The 21,505-nt window shown below is 49.7% G+C and overlaps 4 protein-coding genes across 4 annotated transcripts; 3 read left to right on the top strand and 1 right to left on the bottom strand.

Moving 5' to 3' along the window:
• Positions 1 to 295: 295 nt before the first annotated feature.
• FMAN_00203 (uncharacterized protein) lies at positions 296 to 1,312 on the top strand (the record flags this gene model as incomplete). The annotated part of the gene is made up of 1 exon (XM_041822025.1): positions 296 to 1,312. The coding sequence occupies one exon, from the start codon at positions 296 to 298 to the stop codon at positions 1,310 to 1,312; it is 1,017 nt and encodes a 338-aa protein (XP_041687747.1).
• A 1,071-nt stretch (positions 1,313 to 2,383) lies between these two features.
• On the top strand, positions 2,384 to 7,763 carry FMAN_00202 (uncharacterized protein; the record flags this gene model as incomplete). Its single annotated transcript, XM_041822024.1, has 5 exons — positions 2,384 to 2,456; positions 2,508 to 6,247; positions 6,297 to 6,494; positions 6,554 to 6,662; positions 6,943 to 7,763. The coding sequence occupies 5 exons, from the start codon at positions 2,384 to 2,386 to the stop codon at positions 7,761 to 7,763; spliced, it is 4,941 nt and encodes a 1,646-aa protein (XP_041687746.1).
• Positions 7,764 to 8,020: 257 nt separating this feature from the next.
• FMAN_00201 (uncharacterized protein) lies at positions 8,021 to 10,048 on the bottom strand (the record flags this gene model as incomplete). The annotated part of the gene is made up of 1 exon (XM_041822023.1): positions 8,021 to 10,048. One exon carries the CDS (start codon positions 10,046 to 10,048, stop codon positions 8,021 to 8,023), a length of 2,028 nt encoding a protein of 675 aa, XP_041687745.1.
• Positions 10,049 to 15,812: 5,764 nt separating this feature from the next.
• FMAN_00200 (uncharacterized protein) lies at positions 15,813 to 21,129 on the top strand (the record flags this gene model as incomplete). Its single annotated transcript, XM_041822021.1, has 4 exons — positions 15,813 to 15,975; positions 16,031 to 16,354; positions 16,404 to 20,515; positions 20,566 to 21,129. 4 exons carry the CDS (start codon positions 15,813 to 15,815, stop codon positions 21,127 to 21,129), a joined length of 5,163 nt encoding a protein of 1,720 aa, XP_041687744.1.
• Between the last annotated feature and the right edge of the window lie 376 nt (positions 21,130 to 21,505).

The raw sequence follows: 21,505 nt of genomic DNA, 5'->3' as shown, positions 1-21,505 counted from the left end.
TGGCCCGCGATCGTGATGAGCGCGGACGATCAGAGAAACTCGACCAGAATATTTCCAGAGTTACATCTTGTTTTTCACCTTGGTCTCTTCTGAAAATGCGGCTCTCTCATCTGTTACAGCTAGTTAGTTAGACACAGGGGTTCAGTCAGATATACTTTACACTAAAGAAATAGGGGGCGTTGCCCGTTTCTTTTTCTCTGACTCTCACTGCAGCTAAGAAATTCAGACAGCACTAAACAAAAGGTCAAGCCCCATTTCGAGGTTTCCAAGTTTCATGCATGAAGAGGCTGTCGTCATGTCCCCGCACAAACCAAGCTCTACCAGCCACACGTCAACATCAAAGCAGCCCTTTTGGCACGGCGCTGGCATCAGGTCTGCACTCTCCTCTGCCATCTCCATATTCCAGCCTGGAACCTCGAGACCCAGCAGACCCCCAAAACAGGTCCAGGATCAGCAGCAGCTACAGCACCAGGAAAAACTCCAGCCTCACCTCGAGGATCATCAGCCTCAGGAACAACCTGATCTCATCCCAATGTCTTCTTCTTCATCACCCACCCCTGATGGCGATCCTACGCACAGCACTTACGAGGTCAATGTTCCTGTCCGCAACGGACGAACATCTGAACCAAAAGTCTCAAACCCTGAGATTCGCATACCAAGGATAAAGCCAGTATCAGAGAGCACAGACCAGACACATGCACACTCAGACTCAGACTCAAAAACACAACCACAGCCACAACCACAGTCACCTGAAAAGCTGGCTGCTGGTCTAGACGGCAAATACGTCGATGAGTTTGGCAACATTCTAGACTGGGACGGTACTGTCCTCGGCCGTGTAGAAGGCGATCTCCCGTCCATGGTAGGACGGCCAGTCATGCCGAATGGACAGGTCCTCGACGAGGACGGCGAAGTGGCTGGTCACGTCTGCGAGAACTACATCAAGCCTGCTCTCAAGCCACTTGCAGCAGGTGGACTCAAAGTCGATGATGAGGGAAACATCTATGATGACCAGGGGAACAGGATTGGCAAGCTCGACAAGCCGATGCCGTCCCAGGACGGAACCGACAAACTTTCCGAGAACAAGGACAAGGAGAGGGAACAGGCCCAGGGTGCTGGGAGTACTAACAGTGCTGCAAATGCTCCAAAGCCACCGGGTGCTCCAAGGCCTGACGAGCTGTTTCTGGACGTCAAGTCCACCTATGATGGTATTCAGCTCATCATCAAGATTCCCACTGTCTTCAATAGAAACCTTGTAACCGAGACAAAGAGCAGTGGTAGTCAAACTGAGACAAACGATAGCGATAATCGATAATCTACTTATTTCTTTTTTTTTCCTTGGTGCGTTTCACAATTATCCAATCTTCTCCATAAACACCCCATGCAAAATTGACTACACTCATGTAAGGCAAGGAAAGGTAAGGGTAAGCCAAGCCAACCAAGGCAAAGCAAGCATATGCATCCCATTCGTATGAGTGAAAGTGGACAATAAACGCCCCTCCACACCTCGGAATAAGTAAACCTCATGGGGTAACCCCTCCCCGTCACGCTAGATTAGTTCATCATTCACTCACTCTTGCTGCACATTTGCCATCTCAAAGTTCCAGTTGGACCTCACAAACCCGGTTGTCTTTTTTTTTCTGGAGGCTACTGCAACACGCAACCCTTTCTTCTAGATCCCCCCTCACTACTAGACAGACCCAGTTTCTCATCTCGATCCATACCCTGAATGTGCAAGCTCCGTCTCGTAGATGGTGTGCATCCTCCACCCCGCAAGCCTGTTTTCACAACCGCTGGACATTCTCGTCGGGAAGGTAGAGCAGCCTCATCCTGGGCCTGCAAGTCTGGGAGGCACTTACACGGCACCTCTGCGTCTAGAGCTCTCTCCCCCCATTGCTCATTGTGTAACATATCCATGTTAGGAGAGCTCCTTATAACGTCATCCAACAGCTCTCGCCACACCCTCCCCGCGCTTAGATCTTCACCATGACGTGTGGCTGTTGCAGCTTGCTCGTCTGATAGCAAGGTGCGGCGCAGTATCATGGCTAGAAAGCAAAAAGTTGGGCTCACACTGACGTTGTGACTTTTTGAATTGACGTGATCGAAATCGAGAATGGCCTGGCCTGGTAGTAAAACTTGTTTTGTATAAGCCGTGTGTCGGTATAAGTAGTTGAAGATGTGGTGGTGGTTGCGGTTTCGACAAAAGTATCAATTCATTCCATTCTTGGCCAACTTGCGAAGCGATACCCAAAACAACAATAACAATACCAATACCAATACCAATTCCCAACTAACACAACGATACCCCATTAATCCTCTCTTATCTGAAAGATACCCTTTTCTCGATCTTGAAGGAGTTGAACCAGTCCAAAACCACCACAACATCATGGCAGACCTCTCCTCCCAGGTTCAAGACACAACAAAAGATACTGCCTCTTCCAAAGAGCAGGAATCCCCTGGTGCGTTCAATAGTCCTTCACCAAGTTTGGCGCTTATCGTCCCCATTGCAGTCAATCTTGAGTCAGTCCCCAGGAGCGGTGCTGGCGTCGTGAATGATGCCGGAGAAGTCTTAGATGACGCCGGCAAGACCGTCGGCAAGATCGCCGACACCGATAACCTCCAGAACCTCGTTGGCAACACCGTCAACCAAGCCGGTGATGTTGTCAGCTCCTCGGGCGATGTCCTCGGCAAGACCCTGCCCATAGGACAAGGCAAGCCCGAGGAGGAAGAGGACTCCCACGACGAGGAGAAGAGCGAATACACAACCCAGTCCAAAGAGAAGAAGTCTGGTGGTCTGGGAAGCGCCCTCGGTAGCGTTACCGGCACCATTGGAAAGGCTGTTGGAGGAGCCACAGGAGCTGTTGGCGACACAACGAAGGGTGCCACAGATACCGTCGGCGACACAGCAAAGGGAGCTACAGACACCGTTGGCCTCGGCGACACAGTAAAGGGGGCTACAGACACCGTTGGCGATACAGCGAAGGGTGCCACAGATACTGTTGGCGACACCGCAGAGGGCGCCACAGACACCGTTGGCGGTGCGACTGAGGGCATTGCCAACAAGTCAGAAGCCACCTCCCAAGCTACCGACACAAAGACACCAGCCGAGACTCCTGGAGCTCCAGAGGTCAAGGATGAGACACCCGATGTCAAGTCCGAAGACCAAGACCAGAAGGACATCAGCCTCGAGGACCGCGACGCTCCTGAAGCTGGAGATAAGCTGAAGGAGATTCCCCCAGAGTCCGAGGAGGCCAAGGAGGCAACCGGCAAGGTAGAGGAGACTGCTGAGGGTGTTCCTGAACAAGCCAAGGATATCCCTGAGGAGGCTAAGGAGGACGTTACCTCCAAGGTCGACGAGCAAGACGTTCCTAAGCCTGAGGATGTCGAGGAAAAGCTTCAGGAGAAGACTGAGGGCGCCCAGGACGAGGTTCCCAAGTCTGAGGCTGCTGACGAGATCCCCAGCGGTGAAGCCCCTGGTGATGACGGTGACAAGTCCAAGGCTGGTGATGACCTGAAGTCTGTCGCTCCCGGCGAGGAGGCTGCTGGTGTCACCGATGAGGTCCAGGACAAGGCTGCCGAAGGCGAAGAGGCCGCTAAGGATCTACCTGAGGATGCCCAAAGCAAGGCCGCCGAGGGTCAAGAAGCCGCTGAGGGCAAGGTTGCTGAGGGTGAGGAAGCTGCTGCTGACCTCCCCGAGGACGCCAAGAGCAAGGCTGCCGAGGGTGAAGAGACTGCTGAAGGTAAGGTTGCCGAAGGCGAGGAGGCCGCTGAGGATCTTCCTGAAGACGCCCAGAGCAAGGTTGCTGAAGGCGAAGAGGCCACAGAGGGCAAAATCGCTGAAGGCGAGGAGACTGCCGAAGGCAAGGTTGCCGAGGGCGAGGAAGTTGCTGGCGATGTCACCGAGGAGGCCAAGGACAAGGCCGCCGAGGGTGAAGAAGCCGTTGAAGAGAAGGCTGCTGAGGGCGAGGAGGCTGCCAAGGAGCTCGACTTCTCCATCCTCAAGGGCACTACTGTCGACAAGGAGGGCAACCTCGTCAACGAGAAGGGCGACAAGCTCGGCAAGGTTGTCGAGGGAGAGCTCAAGCAACTCATCGGTCTCAGCAGTGACGACCAAGGTGTCATCTGGGACAAGACCGGCAAGCAGCTCGGAAAGGCTGAGCCCATCCCCGAGTGGGACCGCGAGCAGCTTGACTTCTCCGTCCTCAAGGGTACCACCGTCGACAAGGAGGGTAACCTCGTCAACGACAAGGGCCATCTCATCGGCAAGGTCACTGAGGGCGAAATCAAGCAACTCATTGGCCTCACTGCTGATGAGCAGGGCACCATTTGGGATAAGACTGGCAAGAAGGTCGGAAAGGCCGAGCCTCTTCCTGAGTGGGAGCGTGGTGAGCAGAAGGATTACAGCATCCTAAAGGGCACCACTGTTGACAAGAACGGAAACCTCGTCAACGAGAAGGGTCACCTCTTCGGTAAGGTCGTTGAGGGTGAGATCAAGCAGCTCATTGGCTTGGCTTCTGATGACCAGGGTACCATCTGGGACAAGACTGGTAAGGCCGTTGGTAAGGCTGAGCCTCTTCCCGAATGGGAGCGTGGTGAGCAGAAGGACTTCTCTATCCTCAAGGGAGCTGTTGTCGACAAGGAGGGTGGTCTTACCAACGACAAGGGAGACACCATCGGCAAGGTCACCGAGGGTGAGATCCGACAGCTCGTTGGTCTCAAGTCTGACGAGAACGGCAAGATCTGGAGAGACGGCAAGGTCGTCGGCCAGGCTGAGCCACTCGCTGAGTGGGACCGCGTCCAGAAGAAGGATCGTTCCATCCTCAAGGGCGCCAAGGTCAACAAGGTCGGCAAGCTCGTCGACGCCAACGGTACAGTTGTCGGCAAGGTTGTTGAGGGTGAACTGAAGGAGCTCATTGGCAAGCGCGCCGATGAGAACGGTGACATCTGGAATGACTCCGGCGAGGTCATCGGTAAGGGTGAGCCTGTCTCCATCTCTGAGCGTGAGGACAAGGCATCCGCCCCCTTCGAGCACTTCCCCGGCGCCACCGTCGAGTCTGACGGCCGTGTCATGTACCAGGGCGAGCAGGTTGGTGAGGTCGTTGAGGGTGATCCCAAGCAGCTCAAGGGCAGCGAGGTCGATGAGGATGGTGACATTCTCGACCGCCGTGGCAACACTGTCGGTAAGGCCAAGCGCTGGGAAGCTCCTGAGGCTGAGGAGGAGAAGCCCGTCGACAACTCTGCTCTTGCTGGCAAGCGCGTCAACAAGGCCGGTAACCTCGTCAGCGAGTCTGGCGAAATCTACGGCCGTGTCATCGAGGGTGATGTCCAGAAGCTTGTCGGACGCATGTCTGACAAGGACGGAAACATCCGAAGTGAGTCTGGCGACATTATTGGCAAGGCGGAGCTCGTCTCTGAGGGTGAGCGCGGTGGCAAGAAGGAGGGTCCCTTCGCTCAGCTCAAGAACTGCACCGTCGGCAAGGATGGTAAGGTCGTCAACGGAGCTGGCGAGGTTGTTGGTAAGCTTGTCATCGGTGACTCTAAGGCTCTTGCTGGACGTGCTGTTGATGATGACGGTGAGATCACCGACTCCAACGGCAATGTCATCGGCAAGGCTGAGCGCTGGGAGGAGCCTGAGAAGGAGCAGAAGCACAACCCTCTCGCTGGCCGAAAGGTGAACCGCGAGGGTAACGTCGTCGACGCTGATGGCAACATCATCGGCAAGCTTACAAGCGGTGAGCTCCTCGACTGTGCTGGCAAGGAGATCGACGAGGATGGTGATGTCTTCAACCAGAAGGGATCCGTCATCGGTCACGTCTCTCTTCTCGAGGATATCCCCAAGGAGGAGGAGGAGCCTGAGCCTGAGGGCGAGACTGAGGAGGAGAGACTCAAGCGCGAGCAGGCTGAGGCCGATGAGGCCAAGCAGACCGAGGAGGCTGAGAAGAACAAGAAGCTTGCTCAACAACTGGCTTACCAGATTGAGCAGACTCTTGAGAGGCTCCGACCCATCTGCAAGTCCATCAACGACAAGATCAGCGCTGCTGAGGCTCAGAAGCCCGAGGATCGTGATGAAGAGGAACTCGTCCGACAGGTCAAGCCTCTCATTGAGGATGGTGGTAAGATCCTGACCGAGACCAACGGCATCATCCGTGGTCTTGACCCCGATGGCCGTATCGCTCGCAACGCCAAGCAGAAGACTGCTGGTGGTGAGGCTACTCCCGAGGAGGCTCACCTCGCCAACTTGCTCAAGGAGGTTAGTATCACGTTTCCTTACCCCGAAGCATTCGCTAACAAGATGACAGCTCTCTACTGAGATTCAAACCACCATCGAGGAGGGTAAGCGCAAGCTCGAGGGTATGCCTCATGCCAAGAAGGAGATCAACCCTCTCTGGGGTCTCCTCGCCGAGCCTCTCTTCCAGATTGTCGCTGCTGTTGGTCTATTGCTCAGCGGTGTGCTCGGCCTTGTTGGCAAGCTTCTCGGTCCCATCCTGGGTCCTCTGGTATGTTCCAACCATTCATCTTCACAATCAATTGATCATCTCGCTAACAATATCTTCAGCTCAACGGTCTTGGTCTTGGTGGTCTGCTCGATGGTCTTCTCGGAGGTCTTGGTCTCAAGAAGATCCTCGGTAGCCTTGGTCTTGGTGACGTCGTCGGCACAGTCACCGGTAAGAAATAAACAAGTTTTAATGGTTGGTTAATGGGTATCTTTTAATGAATTATATCTTGGGAATCTTTGGGAATGGAATTTGTATGAATAGTTCGGAGTTTTGTCTTGTTTAGCTTTACGAATTTCACGATTTAGTTGGCCAATAATGTTGCGCATTGAAATGAAGTGAAAATCCCAGAGTGCGCTCAATTGGAGCTAGCTCACTTGAAGACTAGCTCCAAAACTGATGAGTCAGCACGAAATCTGCACTACAAATTTCTGACTTTTTTCTCCTCCAGCTCTCTCAACCATCAACAATCACCATGCCCAGCTTGCTTCTGGCGTGGCCTTCCTGAACGATGCAACGATGCGTCTCTTCCTCATACGCCATGGAGAGACAGTCGACAACGTCGCAAACCTCTATGCCGGGTCTCGCGACTCAGCCTTGACTGCCCACGGTGTCATGCAAGCTCAACGGTTAGCATCGCACCTCTCTGAGCACGTCACCATTGATCGCATCTTCTCGTCGAACCTCAGCCGCGCAGTGTATACTGCCCAGGCTATCCTCGATGCGCAGAAACGCGCGGAGGATCTGAAATTGATTCAGGTGCCGGAGCTGAGGGAGAAGGACTTTGGGTCGGGCGAGGGCGCCAAGTTTGGGGCTGCGGCGAAGCATGAGGGCTCTGAGACACCGCTGGCGATGAGAAAGAGGGTTGATGTTTTCTTGGACGAGCATTTGCCTCGACTGGATGAAGACTCAACCGTCTGCATCGTTGCTCACGGTATCATTCTCGGCACTTTCTACAAAGCACTTCGCGATAGGACCTCTTCATCAGCTGGTCCAGATGCCGAACCGGAAGGTCAAGCATCTGCCTTTATGCGTCCTTCATGGAGCAACACCGGTTACATCGAGGCCCTCATCACACGCGGCTCTTCCGACAAGCATCTCCACATGCGCGTCGTGAAGATCAACAGCGTCGACCACCTCAAAGGTCTGAGAAAGACCCGAGGTGGAATTGGCAGCGCCAAGTTCGACGCGAAACAAAAGACGATGGACTCATTCTTCAAGCCAACATCGCGAAAGCGCAAGCTTGAAGATGAGGACATCGTATCTCGCTAAATGGTATGTCAATTTTTTCTCTTCTACTCACAACACTCCCAAGCTTTATGATGAAGAAGCAATTACACAGACCTGTACTGAAATACATAATGTGGAAACAATTTTGTCCAACCGCTGTCTGACAGCTTGTTCACAAATCATCTTTGTTGTCATTTTCTATGGCAACACTGGCTAACGATGAACTCATAGGTCTCATTAGAATTACATCGTAACATAATTGATGGTTTTCATAGAATCATTACACATAATACACTATTCTAAACATCTGTGCTTGTCTCGTCCACTCCCGTAAAAACTTTGTACATGCGTCGACTTACTGCTTGGCCAACCATGCGATCTGAGAAAGCACCATCTTTGTTTGCGCTCTTCTTCACGCCTTCGAGAAGGGTTGGCCCGCGCTCTTCCAAGCCTCGAACCAAGCTGCTGACGGTGCCAAATTCCGCCGCGATTCCATATGCAATGGGGGCTGTGACTCGTACAATCTCTTGCAGCATTCGGATGTAGGTGTCTTTGGCGTCCTCGCCTGTCTTCACCTGTCCGCTCTCCATGCAAAACCCTGCTCCGAGTGTCGCGATGTCTCGTTGTTTTCGGTAAGGTATTGTTGAGATGTGCTGGGTGAATGTAAGGATCTGCTCCGCTGTTTCCATCGGTATCATAGTGTGATGGATCAAAACTTCATGCATCACCTGCAGTTGCAACAACGCATCTTCAATCAACTCCTCGGATACGTACTCTGGAGGGGGATTGTTGTTTCGTCGACGACCTGCAGTAGAAGCCGCAGCCTCCTGAGCCCGAACATTCGATGCAAATTGACGATTACGAAGGCCTCTGTTCTTGCGCATCCAAGGTGTGAGACCCTCGATCAAGTAGACGAGAGAATGATCAGCAAAATGTCTTTGCATCTTGCCAACGTGAGTTGAGATCTGGTCGTCCTGCGCCAGCTTCACAAACTCATCGGCATGCATCACAACGAGAGCATGCTTCTCATCCTCGAGGCGAAGAGGTATTGGCTCCCAGAGACCAATCTCGTCGTTGTATCGACTGCGAACCTTTCTTCGCCATTTGATCACATTGTCGACCGGGCTATCCCAAGTTGTGTACTGCACATCAAAGGGTTCTAGCATAGTCTGGAGCTCAGTTGTGACCGTGGCATTTAGACTCGAAGGAATATCGACCATCATTTCTGGCGTCGAGACCTTTTTGTCTGTACGTAGCTTGTTGACCTCTGCCAGCGCAGCAGTGCGTTCCTTTTCACGAAGTTTGGCTTCCTTTGCTTCTTGCTTCTCACGTCGCTTAGCCTCTTTTTCGACTTCTTTGGCTGCTGCCTTTGCTTCTTTTTCTCGTGCTCGCTCTTCTGCTGACTTTGTATTCGAAGATGCGGGCTTTGTTCGAGATCTAGATGACACAACATCGCTTTGTGAGCGCTGAAGTCGTGATCGACGTCGCATCTTGGCAACATCGAAAGAAGCGATATCTGGCAATTCGTCCTCGGAACCGTCCTCGCCATCGGAGTCGTCAATGTCAATAACGGTATTGTTCCTCTGTGGCGGCGATGAATCGAAAGAGAAGACATCTGGCGCCGAACTGGAGATTGGATCCCATGTAGCATTCTTCTTTGGGGCTGGCTTTGGCGCAGGTTTTGGCGGAGGCGCAGGCGGTGATGTTATGATAGCCTCGGGCACCTTAGTCGTTATCGGCGCTTGATGGGGTGAACTTGCAAAAGGGTCGGAAGATTCTATAGGTCTTGCGAGGGGCTTCGGTTTCGGGGGGGATCGTCGGACCGGTTGTGGTGAACTTGCGAAAGGATCAGAGTCTTCAGCGTCAAGCGATTGATTAGTGGGCTTGCTGATAGTATCTGTCGAGGGTTTGCCACTAAAGGCCGAATGTTCCAGCTGGCCATGTGATTCGAATATTGGAGAACTTGTAAGTTCTATAGGATCAGAAGCGACGGAAGCTCGCCCGTTCGTTCGCACAGGCGGAAGAATCGTTTGCGGTTCTGGAGCTGGGGAAATGCGCTTGAGCGGAGGTGGTTGCGCTGGAGGAGAAAGGCATCGTCTCTTGTTCGAATTTGCATCGACCAGTATTGGCTCGTCAAGATCTATAGTTGTGTCGAAATCATCGGAAAGAAACAGTCCTGGCGATGCTGAATGTGTTGTGTTGATACTTGGTAGGTGTCGCTTCTCTGGTTCAACGATGCGATTGGTCTCGGGTACTTGCGCAGAGGTTGGGATGGACTGGCTTGGTGGCGGACTCGATGAGATGAGATCAATCACGTCGGGTGCCATTTTGTTGGGGATATTTGGACGAGTACCATTGACGATCGTTAATTTGAGGCTGAGGCTCTCTACGGTCAATGGCGGGGCGCGCTGTGACGCGACGACCTTGATCTGGATGGCACACGAAAAACGCCAAAGTCACGTGTAGTTATCAAGGAACTTGCCACTCAGCACTGTCAGGTGAATATAAGATGAGATACAATAAAGTCATGTTATACACGACTACATGCACTTTCATTGAGTAGTAGTCATTGGGATCAGTGTAGAAACTTGTGTTAGTCCATCACAGATCTTGGCTCCCTGTATGTGAAGTAGCCTATAGCTCCCGCGAGACTGGACAAGAGCCATCCGTCTTGTTATCTTTTCCATACACTTTCTCGTCGAAATTTGGCAGCCGTCATGTGGTCTCAGAGGCTTGCCCGTATGAGGCTTGTGCTTCCTTGATAAAATTGGTTGGAAACGTTGGGGCAATGCCAAGTTCATGCCTTTTTTGGGATTAACACAAAATCTATAGAGTACAGCATCCACGATAGTCACCGGGCACCGATCTCCAAGTCTACGCTCCAGACAAGTACCAGCTCTCCATTTATAATTGCGCCTTCCGTAAGTGGTGGCAGAGCTCCATTGGCATATAGTCCAGGTGATCCTCGCAAACTACGATCACTTGAGGCATGGAGGAGAAAAGAGACATACTCAAATGAGGCATCATCTCGTATTTGATCCTAGGAGAATAAAAGCCATGTCCTTAGCATAATGATAAGACTTGGTCGAAAAAATAATAATACTGTCGATTATAGCTTAAGATATAGACCCTCCTCCGAAGCGAAGTCCGATTGATGACGATCCCAATGGCGAGGATTGAGGCTCATATCTAAGCCAGAATCCCGTGCTATACCACGACGTTTTATTGGCGATACATCATATATACTGACTCGTCTCTCAGTCTCCAACTACCTTTGCTCCCTGATGCAAGCTTCAACCTTTAGTGCCGTTCCTCGATAGGGTAAACTGCTTAGCGAACACAACATGCGCCAGTAACCAAGCTGTGCAACGTCACATCGTGACGTTGTAAAGACTCAATGAGGAGGCACAACATCTTGGCGTTTCTCAAAAGGAAGTCGAAGCAAGAGTCAGTATCTATAATTCATGGCATATGGACGGCTCAGGGTAGGGACAGGGATGAATATAGGGATTGTCTATCCTGCAGAGGAACAGTAACATTGCGATAACAAAAGTTTCATGTTTAATCACAAGGCCCTGTGAATAGTTGCAGTGTCTCTATCTCTCCATCGATATGGACTATTACCAAGGTACATAGTCTATATAGCAGTGTTTGGAGCTACCGTGGTGGTCAGCAGTGTGTTTGGTAGATCCAACTAGCGAAGTGGAGGTATAGTATGTTAATACAATCCACATCTTATATCCGTTACCATGGTGTCTGTCCACTCTAAGAGTTCAACTCTTGACTCGTTTTCTCATGGAGATATTGTCTCAGTGGCACCGACCGTCTTGTTGTTTTGATAGTGGATAAGCTGACCATTGACAGCTACTGTGACAACCAAAATCCCTGGCGATTTTATGTAAGTGGGCGTTGAAGCAACAAGCGAGAACGAAATTCTTAAGGCTGACGAATAAGACAGGCTCAGCCGCCGAGGTGTCTGGTAGTTCATGCTGGCAACGTGCATGCATTCCATTGACGAAGTGGCTTTTTTTTGGTGAGACATATGTCTCAGACAATCAGACATGCTGTGCCTGACATCTCGATGCAACAACGGCCTTGCTAGGCCGGCAAGAGAGTCTAACAAGGACCAACAGTTCGTAACCTTCAATAACTGACCGTTGAACACTTGTCAGGTCATGTAAGATTGTTCAAAAGAAGAAATGATAGTGACAGGTTCAAAGTATCAAGGTTTCATTGGGATCAGGAGTGGGGGCTTGGACCTGAAACATACCGTGGGCGTGGTGTGTTTGACCCCCGCGATTTGCTTCCGCAGTTGAATGCGACTCAAAACGCGGACAGAAACTATGCCGGTCACAGTAACTGTTTCCACATTTTGCTTTTCACGTCGCGAAATGATGCCATTCAATACTCCGTAACTGATGGATGGACCAAGAGACCTGGGCTCGCTTCAAACGGGGCGCCATGTGAGCTCCAGGCTAGGCTCAGTGGGACATGGGTAAAGGGCTGAAAAGACAGTCTCAGGTTGCTAATTATCTACGTAGTATTATCCTACGGAGTATTTTAGGGGACGATCGTCTGAGTCTCTGAGACCCTGGATCTTACTGTAACAGGAGATGGGATGAAAGTTAAAGGAGATAGTTGAACTTGATGGGTTAGTCATCGGGGGGATCTTGATAGTTGTCTCGGGCGCCAAAAGCAACGAAACTGTTAAGTTAAACGGGATGGTGTGCATGGGGCGGTTGCTGGTGCATTTCGTGTAGCATTGTCTGCAGCGTGATACGCGTCGATGTTCGTGATAATTATCAAGGTACTTGCATATGTATTTTGCTGCGTGACCGCCATAACCGCAAGGGGGGTTAGTTCTGATATGGGGTCAAGCTGACAACGCATCAAGAGGGGACGTTGAAAACTCTGTCGACGACACAAGACATCAAGTTCGCCGTTGAGTCAATGTCTAACGGTATTCTTCTCTTCTTCTATGGAAACTTGGCGTGAAACCGGTATATCGGTTACCGTTCTTGCATTGGTTTGATGACATCCAGCCATATCCATCCGACAAAACGTGACGATGTGCCGCTAAGTTAGTTTGGACGCGTCGGATATTAGAGTCAGCCCCTGAACAGAAAGAACAGAAAAGATCGCCTCGGGCTGAAGAGGCATTTGAATTGGTCCGAGAGACTAATCAAGGTGGTTGGTTTGGTTTGACTTTATTGCTTGTATGGAGGTTCATACCAAAAGTCTTTGCTGGCGCTAAAATCACGTTAAGTAAGGTAAAAGAGCTGGTATCTAAAAATATTAATTTTTATGCCTATTTATCCCTGCCTTCTTTATACTTATTTCTACCTTCTAAAGCTATAATTTTTTAAATATATATAGGAATTCTCTCTATCTATATTTAGATCTGCTTTTATAGAAGGTTATTTTATATAGCCTCTTACTTATAAATAGCTTCCTTTTTATTCTTTAAAGCACCTTTTTTTATTATTATCCTCTTTATTTATAGCTAAATAGGCTTAATAGCATTTAAATTTAATAAATTTAAATACTAAAAAAGTCTTTAAACTCCCTTAATGTTATATAAAAGCTGCTATATATAGTATTTATAACTAAAAGCTTAATCTTTTTATATAAAGGTATTTAATCTTTTCTTTTTATATTTTTTTATAAAAGAAAGTAATTTAAAAATTAAGATCTTAATATAGTATTATTATTAATTAATATTGCCTTTTTTTTCCTTTTTTATTAGCTTACTATTAGCCTTATTTTAAGACTATATAGGCTTTTTATTTAATAGGTTATAAAGCCTTAGCCTTTTTATTTTATTTTTAAGCTTTTATTTCTTTTTTATAACTAACTTAAGCTTTTTATTTATTATTTATATTGCCTTTTTAGCTTTTTTTTCTCTTTTAAGGTTTCTAGAAATTAATAATAATAAAGACCTTTTTTATTATATAAAAAGTAAGCCTAAAATATAAACTTACTAAAGCCTTTCTATTTTTTATAAATATAATTATAAAGAAATTACTTTTTAAGCTACCTTTAAATATAATAGCTACTGCAATAATAAAAAAATATTATAGAAATCTTATCTAACTAAATTATAGCTTTTTAATCTTTAAAGGTCTAATCTTTATAAGTAATATATTATTTTAGGCACTCTTTCTTTATTACTGCAGTTAATTTAAGCTTTTTTATTAGCTTTATTTTTTTATATTTTATTAATTTAAAGATTTTATTAATAAATATTACTAAAATCTTAATGCCTTAATTATTAAACTTAATAAAGATATTAATAAGTATTTTTTCCTTATTAAATTAATTTATATTAACCTTAATAATAATTAGGCTATAATTTTTATTAATTTACTTTAGAGGCTACTTTAATTAAAAACTATCTTTAAGTTAAGTATTAATAAGCTTAAGGGAATATTTATTAGGCTTAAAGCCTCTTTTAATTATATAAAAATATATCTTATTAATTATATATTTAAAGATACTAATAAGAAGGTAGATTTAAGGTATAGTTTTTGCTTTTCTATAAAGCACTTTTAATATTACTACTAAAGCCTAAATTATAATATCTATTTTTATATATAGTATCTTCTTTATAAGTTAAAGAGAGAAAGAATAATATAAAAATTACTTATAGAAGATAGCTAATAAATTTAGTAGAGATACCCTATTTAAGTTTATAAGGGTAGTTGCTGATCCCTACTTGCCGGCAAAGACTTTTGGTATGAACCTCCATAAAGACGATCTTAAATAAGGCCTGATTAAGCGGTTTAACCCTCAACACCCATAAGGATTCGTTGCCTGTTGCTCGGGTCACTGGGATCGGCCAAGTTTGAAGTAGTGCGAGAACAAATGGAGTCTCTTATCAGGAATACGGCTTATGAATCAGTATACGGATATCACGTTTAAAAGAAATGAGTACTCACTCTCAGAGCTTAATTGGTCTCGTAAAGTCCCAATCAGTCTCTTCCAACACTATCACCAAATATTATTCAGATTATGGCACTGATGCTAAGGGTCCAAGCAGACAAACCATTTGGAGGGTCTATGCCACTAAGGTACTGGGCCTTGGGCCTGGTTGCGCGGACAAGGTTACCAGCGCCGGGGGAGGGATCCAGTTAAAACGAAGCTGTCCAACCAGTAGGCGCCCTCTCCGCCATCAGCTAACCTAAAGGACCACTAGCCCTCCCCTAGGATTCAGGGGTCAGGCAATCACGTCCATCAGACGCGAGGTACCTGACAACGTTGCCCGAGCCGGCCCAGCGCTAATGTACCTCTAGCCCCCCAGGGGCGGACTTGACAGCCCTCCATCCCGCTGAGTGTGTGTTGGCTGGCGCTGGCACAATCCCCTAAATGAGTCGAAGGAAGCCAGAAGGCACTGAACTTTGAACCAACCTAACAGATGGAGGTGTCCAGTTTACCCCTGGTGGGCTTGATTCCACTTTGAGGCTGTCCCGTCCCTTTTTTCCTGTTGCTTTTTCTACTCCTGAATGGAAAAGTGATCAAACAGCCAACGGCCCGCCCATTGAAGTTATTTCTTCTGCCTCTGCATCATCTACAACCTCCTCTCCCACCGCTTTCTTCTCTCTTCCCTTCTCCTCCGCTCTTTTCTTTCACCTTTTTACCAATTCCACCCCGACAAAAGCCCCTCCGCTAGCGACTTACGTCCCGCTCCACAACTGGAACGAGGAATCGCCAGCCCAGACCTAGACCCAGCCCTCGACAACTCCGTCGCCCGATCGTCCGTGGTCGCTTGTTTAATTACATTTTCCCCCTACACCCCTGGTCTGAATAAACAATCGAACATCCGCCTCGCGCTCACTCGTTGAAACTTCTACGACTCCCCCAAAGGTCAACTGCCGCACGTGAGACCGTCTGGAACACTTCGCGATCCCCTCACCAACCGACGACTCTCGTGGCGCTGCAATCATCTATGACGTTCTGAAAGACCACCTTTTCTCCCTCCGAGGAAGACAATATACAAAGAAGCCCTTTGTGGCCTTGCCAGCTTTTGCGACATACATCGCCGTCGACGATTACGAGAACTGAGACACCGCGCATTTCTTTCGCAACTTAGCCATGGCGACCTCGCCCCCGGCCTCGCCGGGAGGAATCCCCCAAAGGCCCATGAGCGCCATCGCAAGAGCCCATCCTAGAAGCAGTAGCAGGTTGAGCATGACGAGCAAGACTGGAGGCGGAAGCAGAGCCTCCGACGACGAAAGTCGGACGGCGGTCAAAGTCGGTAAGTCGACCGTTGCCACCAATCTTTCGGGATACTCATGTTTATTCGTTGTCAGCTGTTCGAGTACGACCGCCGTTGAACCCTAACGATCCTGGATACGATCTGATTCCGCAGCGATTTCAACGAGCCATGGTCCAAACGACCTCCGATACCAGCCTGGCAATCGATTCTCCACAAGGTCGCAAACTGTTTGTCTTTGACCGAGTCTTCAGCTCAGATACACAGCAGGAGGGTGTGTGGGATTACGTTTCGGACTGCATTGGCGCTTTTACTCAGGGTTACAATGTATCCTTGATGGCATATGGCCAGTCTGGTGCTGGAAAATCATACACCATGGGTACCTCAGGACCAGGCGAACAATATGACCAAGAGCTGATGGGTACGTTGAAGCGAACAAGTGGCGACTGCGCTTGCTAACCGGCATCCAGGTGTTATTCCCAGGGCTGCCATGGCGCTCTTTGAAAAGCTCGATACTCCCGAGACCCCAAAGTCCAAAGCCAAGGCGAACCGCAGCTCTCTTTCGCATCTCAAAGGCCCGCGAGGATTTACTCAGCAGAATACGCTTGGTGACCGCGAGTGGTCGCTGAAAGCTACATATGTCGAGATTTACAACGAACAGCTTCGCGACCTCCTTGTCCCTGAAACGACCCCGATGAACGAGCGCGGCAATGTTGCCATTCGCGAAGACACAAAGGGAAACATCATCTTGACAGGCCTTCGACAAGTCGATATTAACTCGGTGGACGACCTCATGAATGCTCTGAACTTTGGATCCTCTATTCGCCAGACCGATGCCACGGCTATCAACGCCAAGTCGTCGCGATCCCATGCGGTTTTCTCACTTAACCTTGTTCAGCGTAAGAACAAGTCGTCCGTCCAAGAGAAGCGCTTCTCCGTTCCACTTGAAGCGATGACGGGCCAGGATGTTACTGTGACAACCGACAGCAAACTTCACTTTGTGGATTTGGCTGGAAGTGAAAGACTGAAGAACACTGGAGCTCAGGGCGACCGAGCAAAGGAGGGTATCTCTATCAATGCCGGTCTTGCCGCCCTTGGTAAAGTTATCAGCCAGCTTTCGTCAAGAAACCCCGGTTCCCACGTTTCGTATCGCGACTCTCGACTTACCCGACTACTACAAGATTCGCTCGGTGGCAATGCCATCACTTACATGATTGCTTGTGTTACGCCGGCCGAATTCCACTTGAGCGAGACCCTGAACACCGTCCAGTATGCCCAGCGAGCTCGAGCGATTCAATCGAAACCGCGCATTCAACAAGTCGAAGAAGGTGATAAGCAATCTGTGATTGACCGCCTCAAGGCTGAGGTTGCCTTCCTCCGTGAACAAATTCGCAGTGCCGAACATGGCGGCAATAGCCCTCGACGTAACGCGCAAGGAACTACTGAACGATCTGATCGTCAAAACGAGCGCGAGGCTGAGCTCCAGAACCAATTATTGGATACCCAAGAAAGCTATACCGCCTTGAGTCAGCGTCACGCTCGACTGATTGCCGAGTTGGCGCGCGCTCGGGAAAATGAATCTGGCGCAGACCACCATGAGGAATCAGGCGATACAGCAGATGACCGCCTCAACCGATCGAATTCATTCGCGCAAGCTGTTGAGCAAGTCGTTATGGAATACGAGAAGACGATTCAGTCTCTCGAGCAGTCTCTCTCTTCTACTCGCGGCACACTCTCTAATACCGAGGCTAACCTTCTCGAGAAGGAGACGAAATGCGCTTATGTCGAGACTATCAACTCCCAGCTTCAGAGCCGTCTCCAGAAGCTCATGGACCGAGAGAATAACACCGAGAGTTACCTCCACGATCTCGAAGCCAAGTTGGATGGACACACCAACGGTGAAGAGAAGAACGCTACGATCATCATGGAACTTCGTAAGGAGATTTCCCGTGTTCGAGAGAATGAGGCGTCATGCGAAGACTACATCTCGACCCTTGAAGAGCGTCTTGCTGAGGCGGATCAAGATGCCGAGTTGATGCAACGTGAAATCGATAGACTTGAGCAAGTGGTTGAGCGACAAAGAAGCCTTGGTAAGCTCGACTCGCTTCTCCACGAACTTGACCAGATCCAAGATGGCAAGGAACCTGGGACCGAGAACGGAACCGACCAGAATGCTGAGCAAACCAATGGTGTTGCGTCTCGTCGTGCTATGGCCGAGCACTCTCGAAACCTCTCCCATGTTAGTCGCCATAGCCAAATGGAGGATCCGATTCCCGAAGGTGACGAGGAAGACCACCCTCATACCAAGATTGGCCCTGTCAAGGAAGTGGATGAGGATCTTCTACGTCTTGAGAAGCCAACCGAGGAGGGCCCTCCTCCAAGCCCAGCTCAGTCCAAGTTTGTTGCTGACAAGCTTGAGAACGTTACCCAGGAGCTTATTGACTTGCGCGTGGAGCACGAGTCGACTCTTCATGACTACGACTCTCTCCACGCCAAGTATGAGGATGCTATGCGTAAGATTGCTGAGATGCAGGATGTTGTTGATGAGGCCCGCCATGTCAACCCCAAGCGCGAGTCGGTCATTTCTGTGGCCACACCAACCCATACCCGACCCGAGTCTTTCCTTTCTGACTCTAGAACTAATGATCTGAAGGCTGGGCCGAGGTCATCCTTTACGCGATCGCTCTCTTCGGAATTATCCTCAGCAATGGATTCTCCTGCCACTGCCGCTTCATCAAACGGTGACATCTTGTCTGATGATGAGACCGCTACCACGAAGCCCGCAGCCGCATCGACGGAGAACTTGCCCCAGGATGACAACGTGGAGATCGCTGCTGAGCTCCAAAGACTCAAGTCGATGGCCCAGGAACGTGAAGCTGCTGAAAGAGAATTGGCCGAGAGATATGCCCAGCTTGAGTTCAAGCACAACGAGACCCTCGATATTGTTGAGGAGCTCAAGACTGACCTATCTCGTGCCCGTGTCATGGAAGCTACATCACCTCGTTCCAGCACTCCTGTCATTCGACGCAAGTCAAGTCAGAACCTGCTCGTTGTCGACCGTGCCCAGCGATCATTTTCATCACTGCGAAACATTGCTTCTGAGCACTTTGGTGGTCAGCCCGAGGCCATGCAGAGCTTCGAGCTGAACTTGAATGCCGCTATCCACGAACTGCACGTCAGGAGCGAACGCATTCAGGAACTAGAAGCAGACGTCGCAGCAGCGAAGAAGGAGATGGAGACCAAGATGACCATCATCTCGGGATTGACAAGAGAGCGATCCAGTCTCAAGGCCAGCCCTGTAGAGATGTCCATGGTGGCAACACTGCGGGATCAGCTCGAGCAGAATGAGAGACAACTTTCTGATACGAGGAACGCTCACATGGCTCGTGAGCAAGCACTCACAACTGAGCTTGAGTCTCTGCGACAAGCACTTGCTGCCAAGTCTAGTCTCCAGGAGCCCGACAATGCTGACTCCAAGCACGAGCAGCGTGTTGCCGAGCTCCAGACTGAGCTTGCCACCTGGGAGCAGAAGCACAAGGAGGCCCTTGACTCCATGGCGACAACAGAAACCCAGATGCGGGGTACGATTGAGGAGCTTGAGGCTCGAGTTGTTTCCAACCATGCTCAAATCTCTGCATCTCGATCCCAGAATGGCGATAAGGATGAGTCAAACAGCGAAGCTGAGCAGCGACAACAGAACCTCATCAGCTTCCTTCGTAACGAGATTGACGAGTACAAGGCGATCATCAACAGCAACGCTACCAAGGTTGCGGAACTGGAGCAGGCTCATGTTGCTGCTCGCGCCGAGTTGGACGAGCTCCACAAGACTCACAGCGCTGTGCAGGAGGACAACTCCCGACAGCTAGAGCTTGTTGCCAAGCTTCAGGAGCAGATCGCGACCCATGATGAGGGCGCCAAGGGTAACGAGACATCGCTCGAGGAGCTCAAGGCTGAGCACGCTAAGGCCCTGGCTGATCTTAAGACGACCGAGCAGAAAGGCTACGAAGAGCAGGTTGAAGTGTTGCTGTCAGAACATGCCGAGAGTGCTCACCGACTGGAGACTGAGCTTGCAGAGGTTCGTGATGAGCTCAACAAGGCAGCTTCTCAAGTCGCCATGGCTCTTGGTCTTGATGCCGACGCTGAGAAGTTGGTGGAGCGTATCAATGAGCTTGCTGCCAGCAAGAAGGCTCTTGATGAGGAGCAGGCCAAGCGGGCCGAGATTGAGTCACATGTTAACGAGCTCACATCTATTAATGAGAAGATCATGAAGGATCTCGAAGACGCCAAGGTTGCTTTGGCTGAGATGCTTGATGGAGGTGCTGGTTCTGGTCCTCTGGTCGAACAGATCAAGATCGCAAAGAAGAGGATGACAGATCTCGATGACCGAAGCAAGAAGAACAGCAGACTCGTGGAGGAGCTTGAGGAGCAGCTCCAGAATAACTTTGACGAGGTCCAAATCACCAATAACCGATTGAGCACCCTGCAGACTGAGCGCAACAGTCAATTGGTTGAGGCCAATGCCGCTACTGCACGCCTCACTGCTGAATTGCAGGTCTTGAAGGAAGATTATGCAGCTCTCCAGGTAAGCTTGTCCCTGCAAGATAATTTGTGGACTTGACTAACACTTCGTAGGCTAAAATGGACGAGGTGGCGGCTGGCGTCCAGCGGTCAAACTCTAACTCAACCATTCGCAAGAGCGCATCTCACGTCTCCCTTCCATCACCCCCACCAGCTATCCCTCTTCCTCCCCTGCCAAACGGGGCGGGATCTCCAGTCAATGGAGCTCCCAGCTCACCTACCAATGGACGCCCCATCAGCAAGGACAACATCAACATCTCTCATATCACTGAAGACCAGGAAGCGCGTATCCGAACCATCGAGAAGCACCTTAATGCGGAGCGTCAGCTTACCCAGACACTCGAGGAGGCTCTTACCGACCTGGAAAGGCAATCTAATAAAGTTAAGGCCGATTGTGATGCCTGGAAGAAGCGTGCTAGTGAGCTAGAGGTCGAGGTCAAGGAGCTCAAGGACCGCCCTCCCCCCGAGCCTGTCCAGGACAACAGATGGAGTCTCCAAGCTGTGGAGGAGGAGCGCAAGAAGCGACAGGCTGCCGAGGCTGCGCGCCGCCAGCTCGAGGAGCGTATGAATGCCATCAGCAAGGGCAAGAAGAAGAAGGGAAGCTTGAACTGCTTCTAGAGGAGGCGAAGCTGTGACTAGCCGACTTATGCGCGGCCCGTTCCGGAGTCTTTGATCACGGGACACACGCATTCAGCATTTGGGGGGTTGATTGGGATGGGATTCTTTTTGCAACGCCTTTATGTGTCATCACGTTTCTGATTTGATGTTGTTCACCATATTCCCCCTCGAGTTTTATTGTCGGTCTGGCGATCCTTTTTTCGTCGTCGGGCATCCCAACCAAGTTTTCAAGCACTGGCCAGGAGTTTGGAGGATTCTTTTTTCTACTTTCTGTTGTTTTTTCTACCCTGTGAAGAAAGGGGAGATTTATCACATACACGAGCGGCTCGATGTATAAAGATGTCATTTTGGGTGTCTGTCTTTATACATGTGTAAT

The sequence above is a fragment of the Fusarium mangiferae genome (genome assembly GCF_900044065.1).
Source record: "Fusarium mangiferae strain MRC7560 genome assembly, contig: FMAN_scaffold013, whole genome shotgun sequence".
NCBI lineage: Eukaryota > Fungi > Ascomycota > Sordariomycetes > Hypocreales > Nectriaceae > Fusarium > Fusarium mangiferae.
This window is presented reverse-complemented; position numbering and strand designations above follow the sequence as displayed.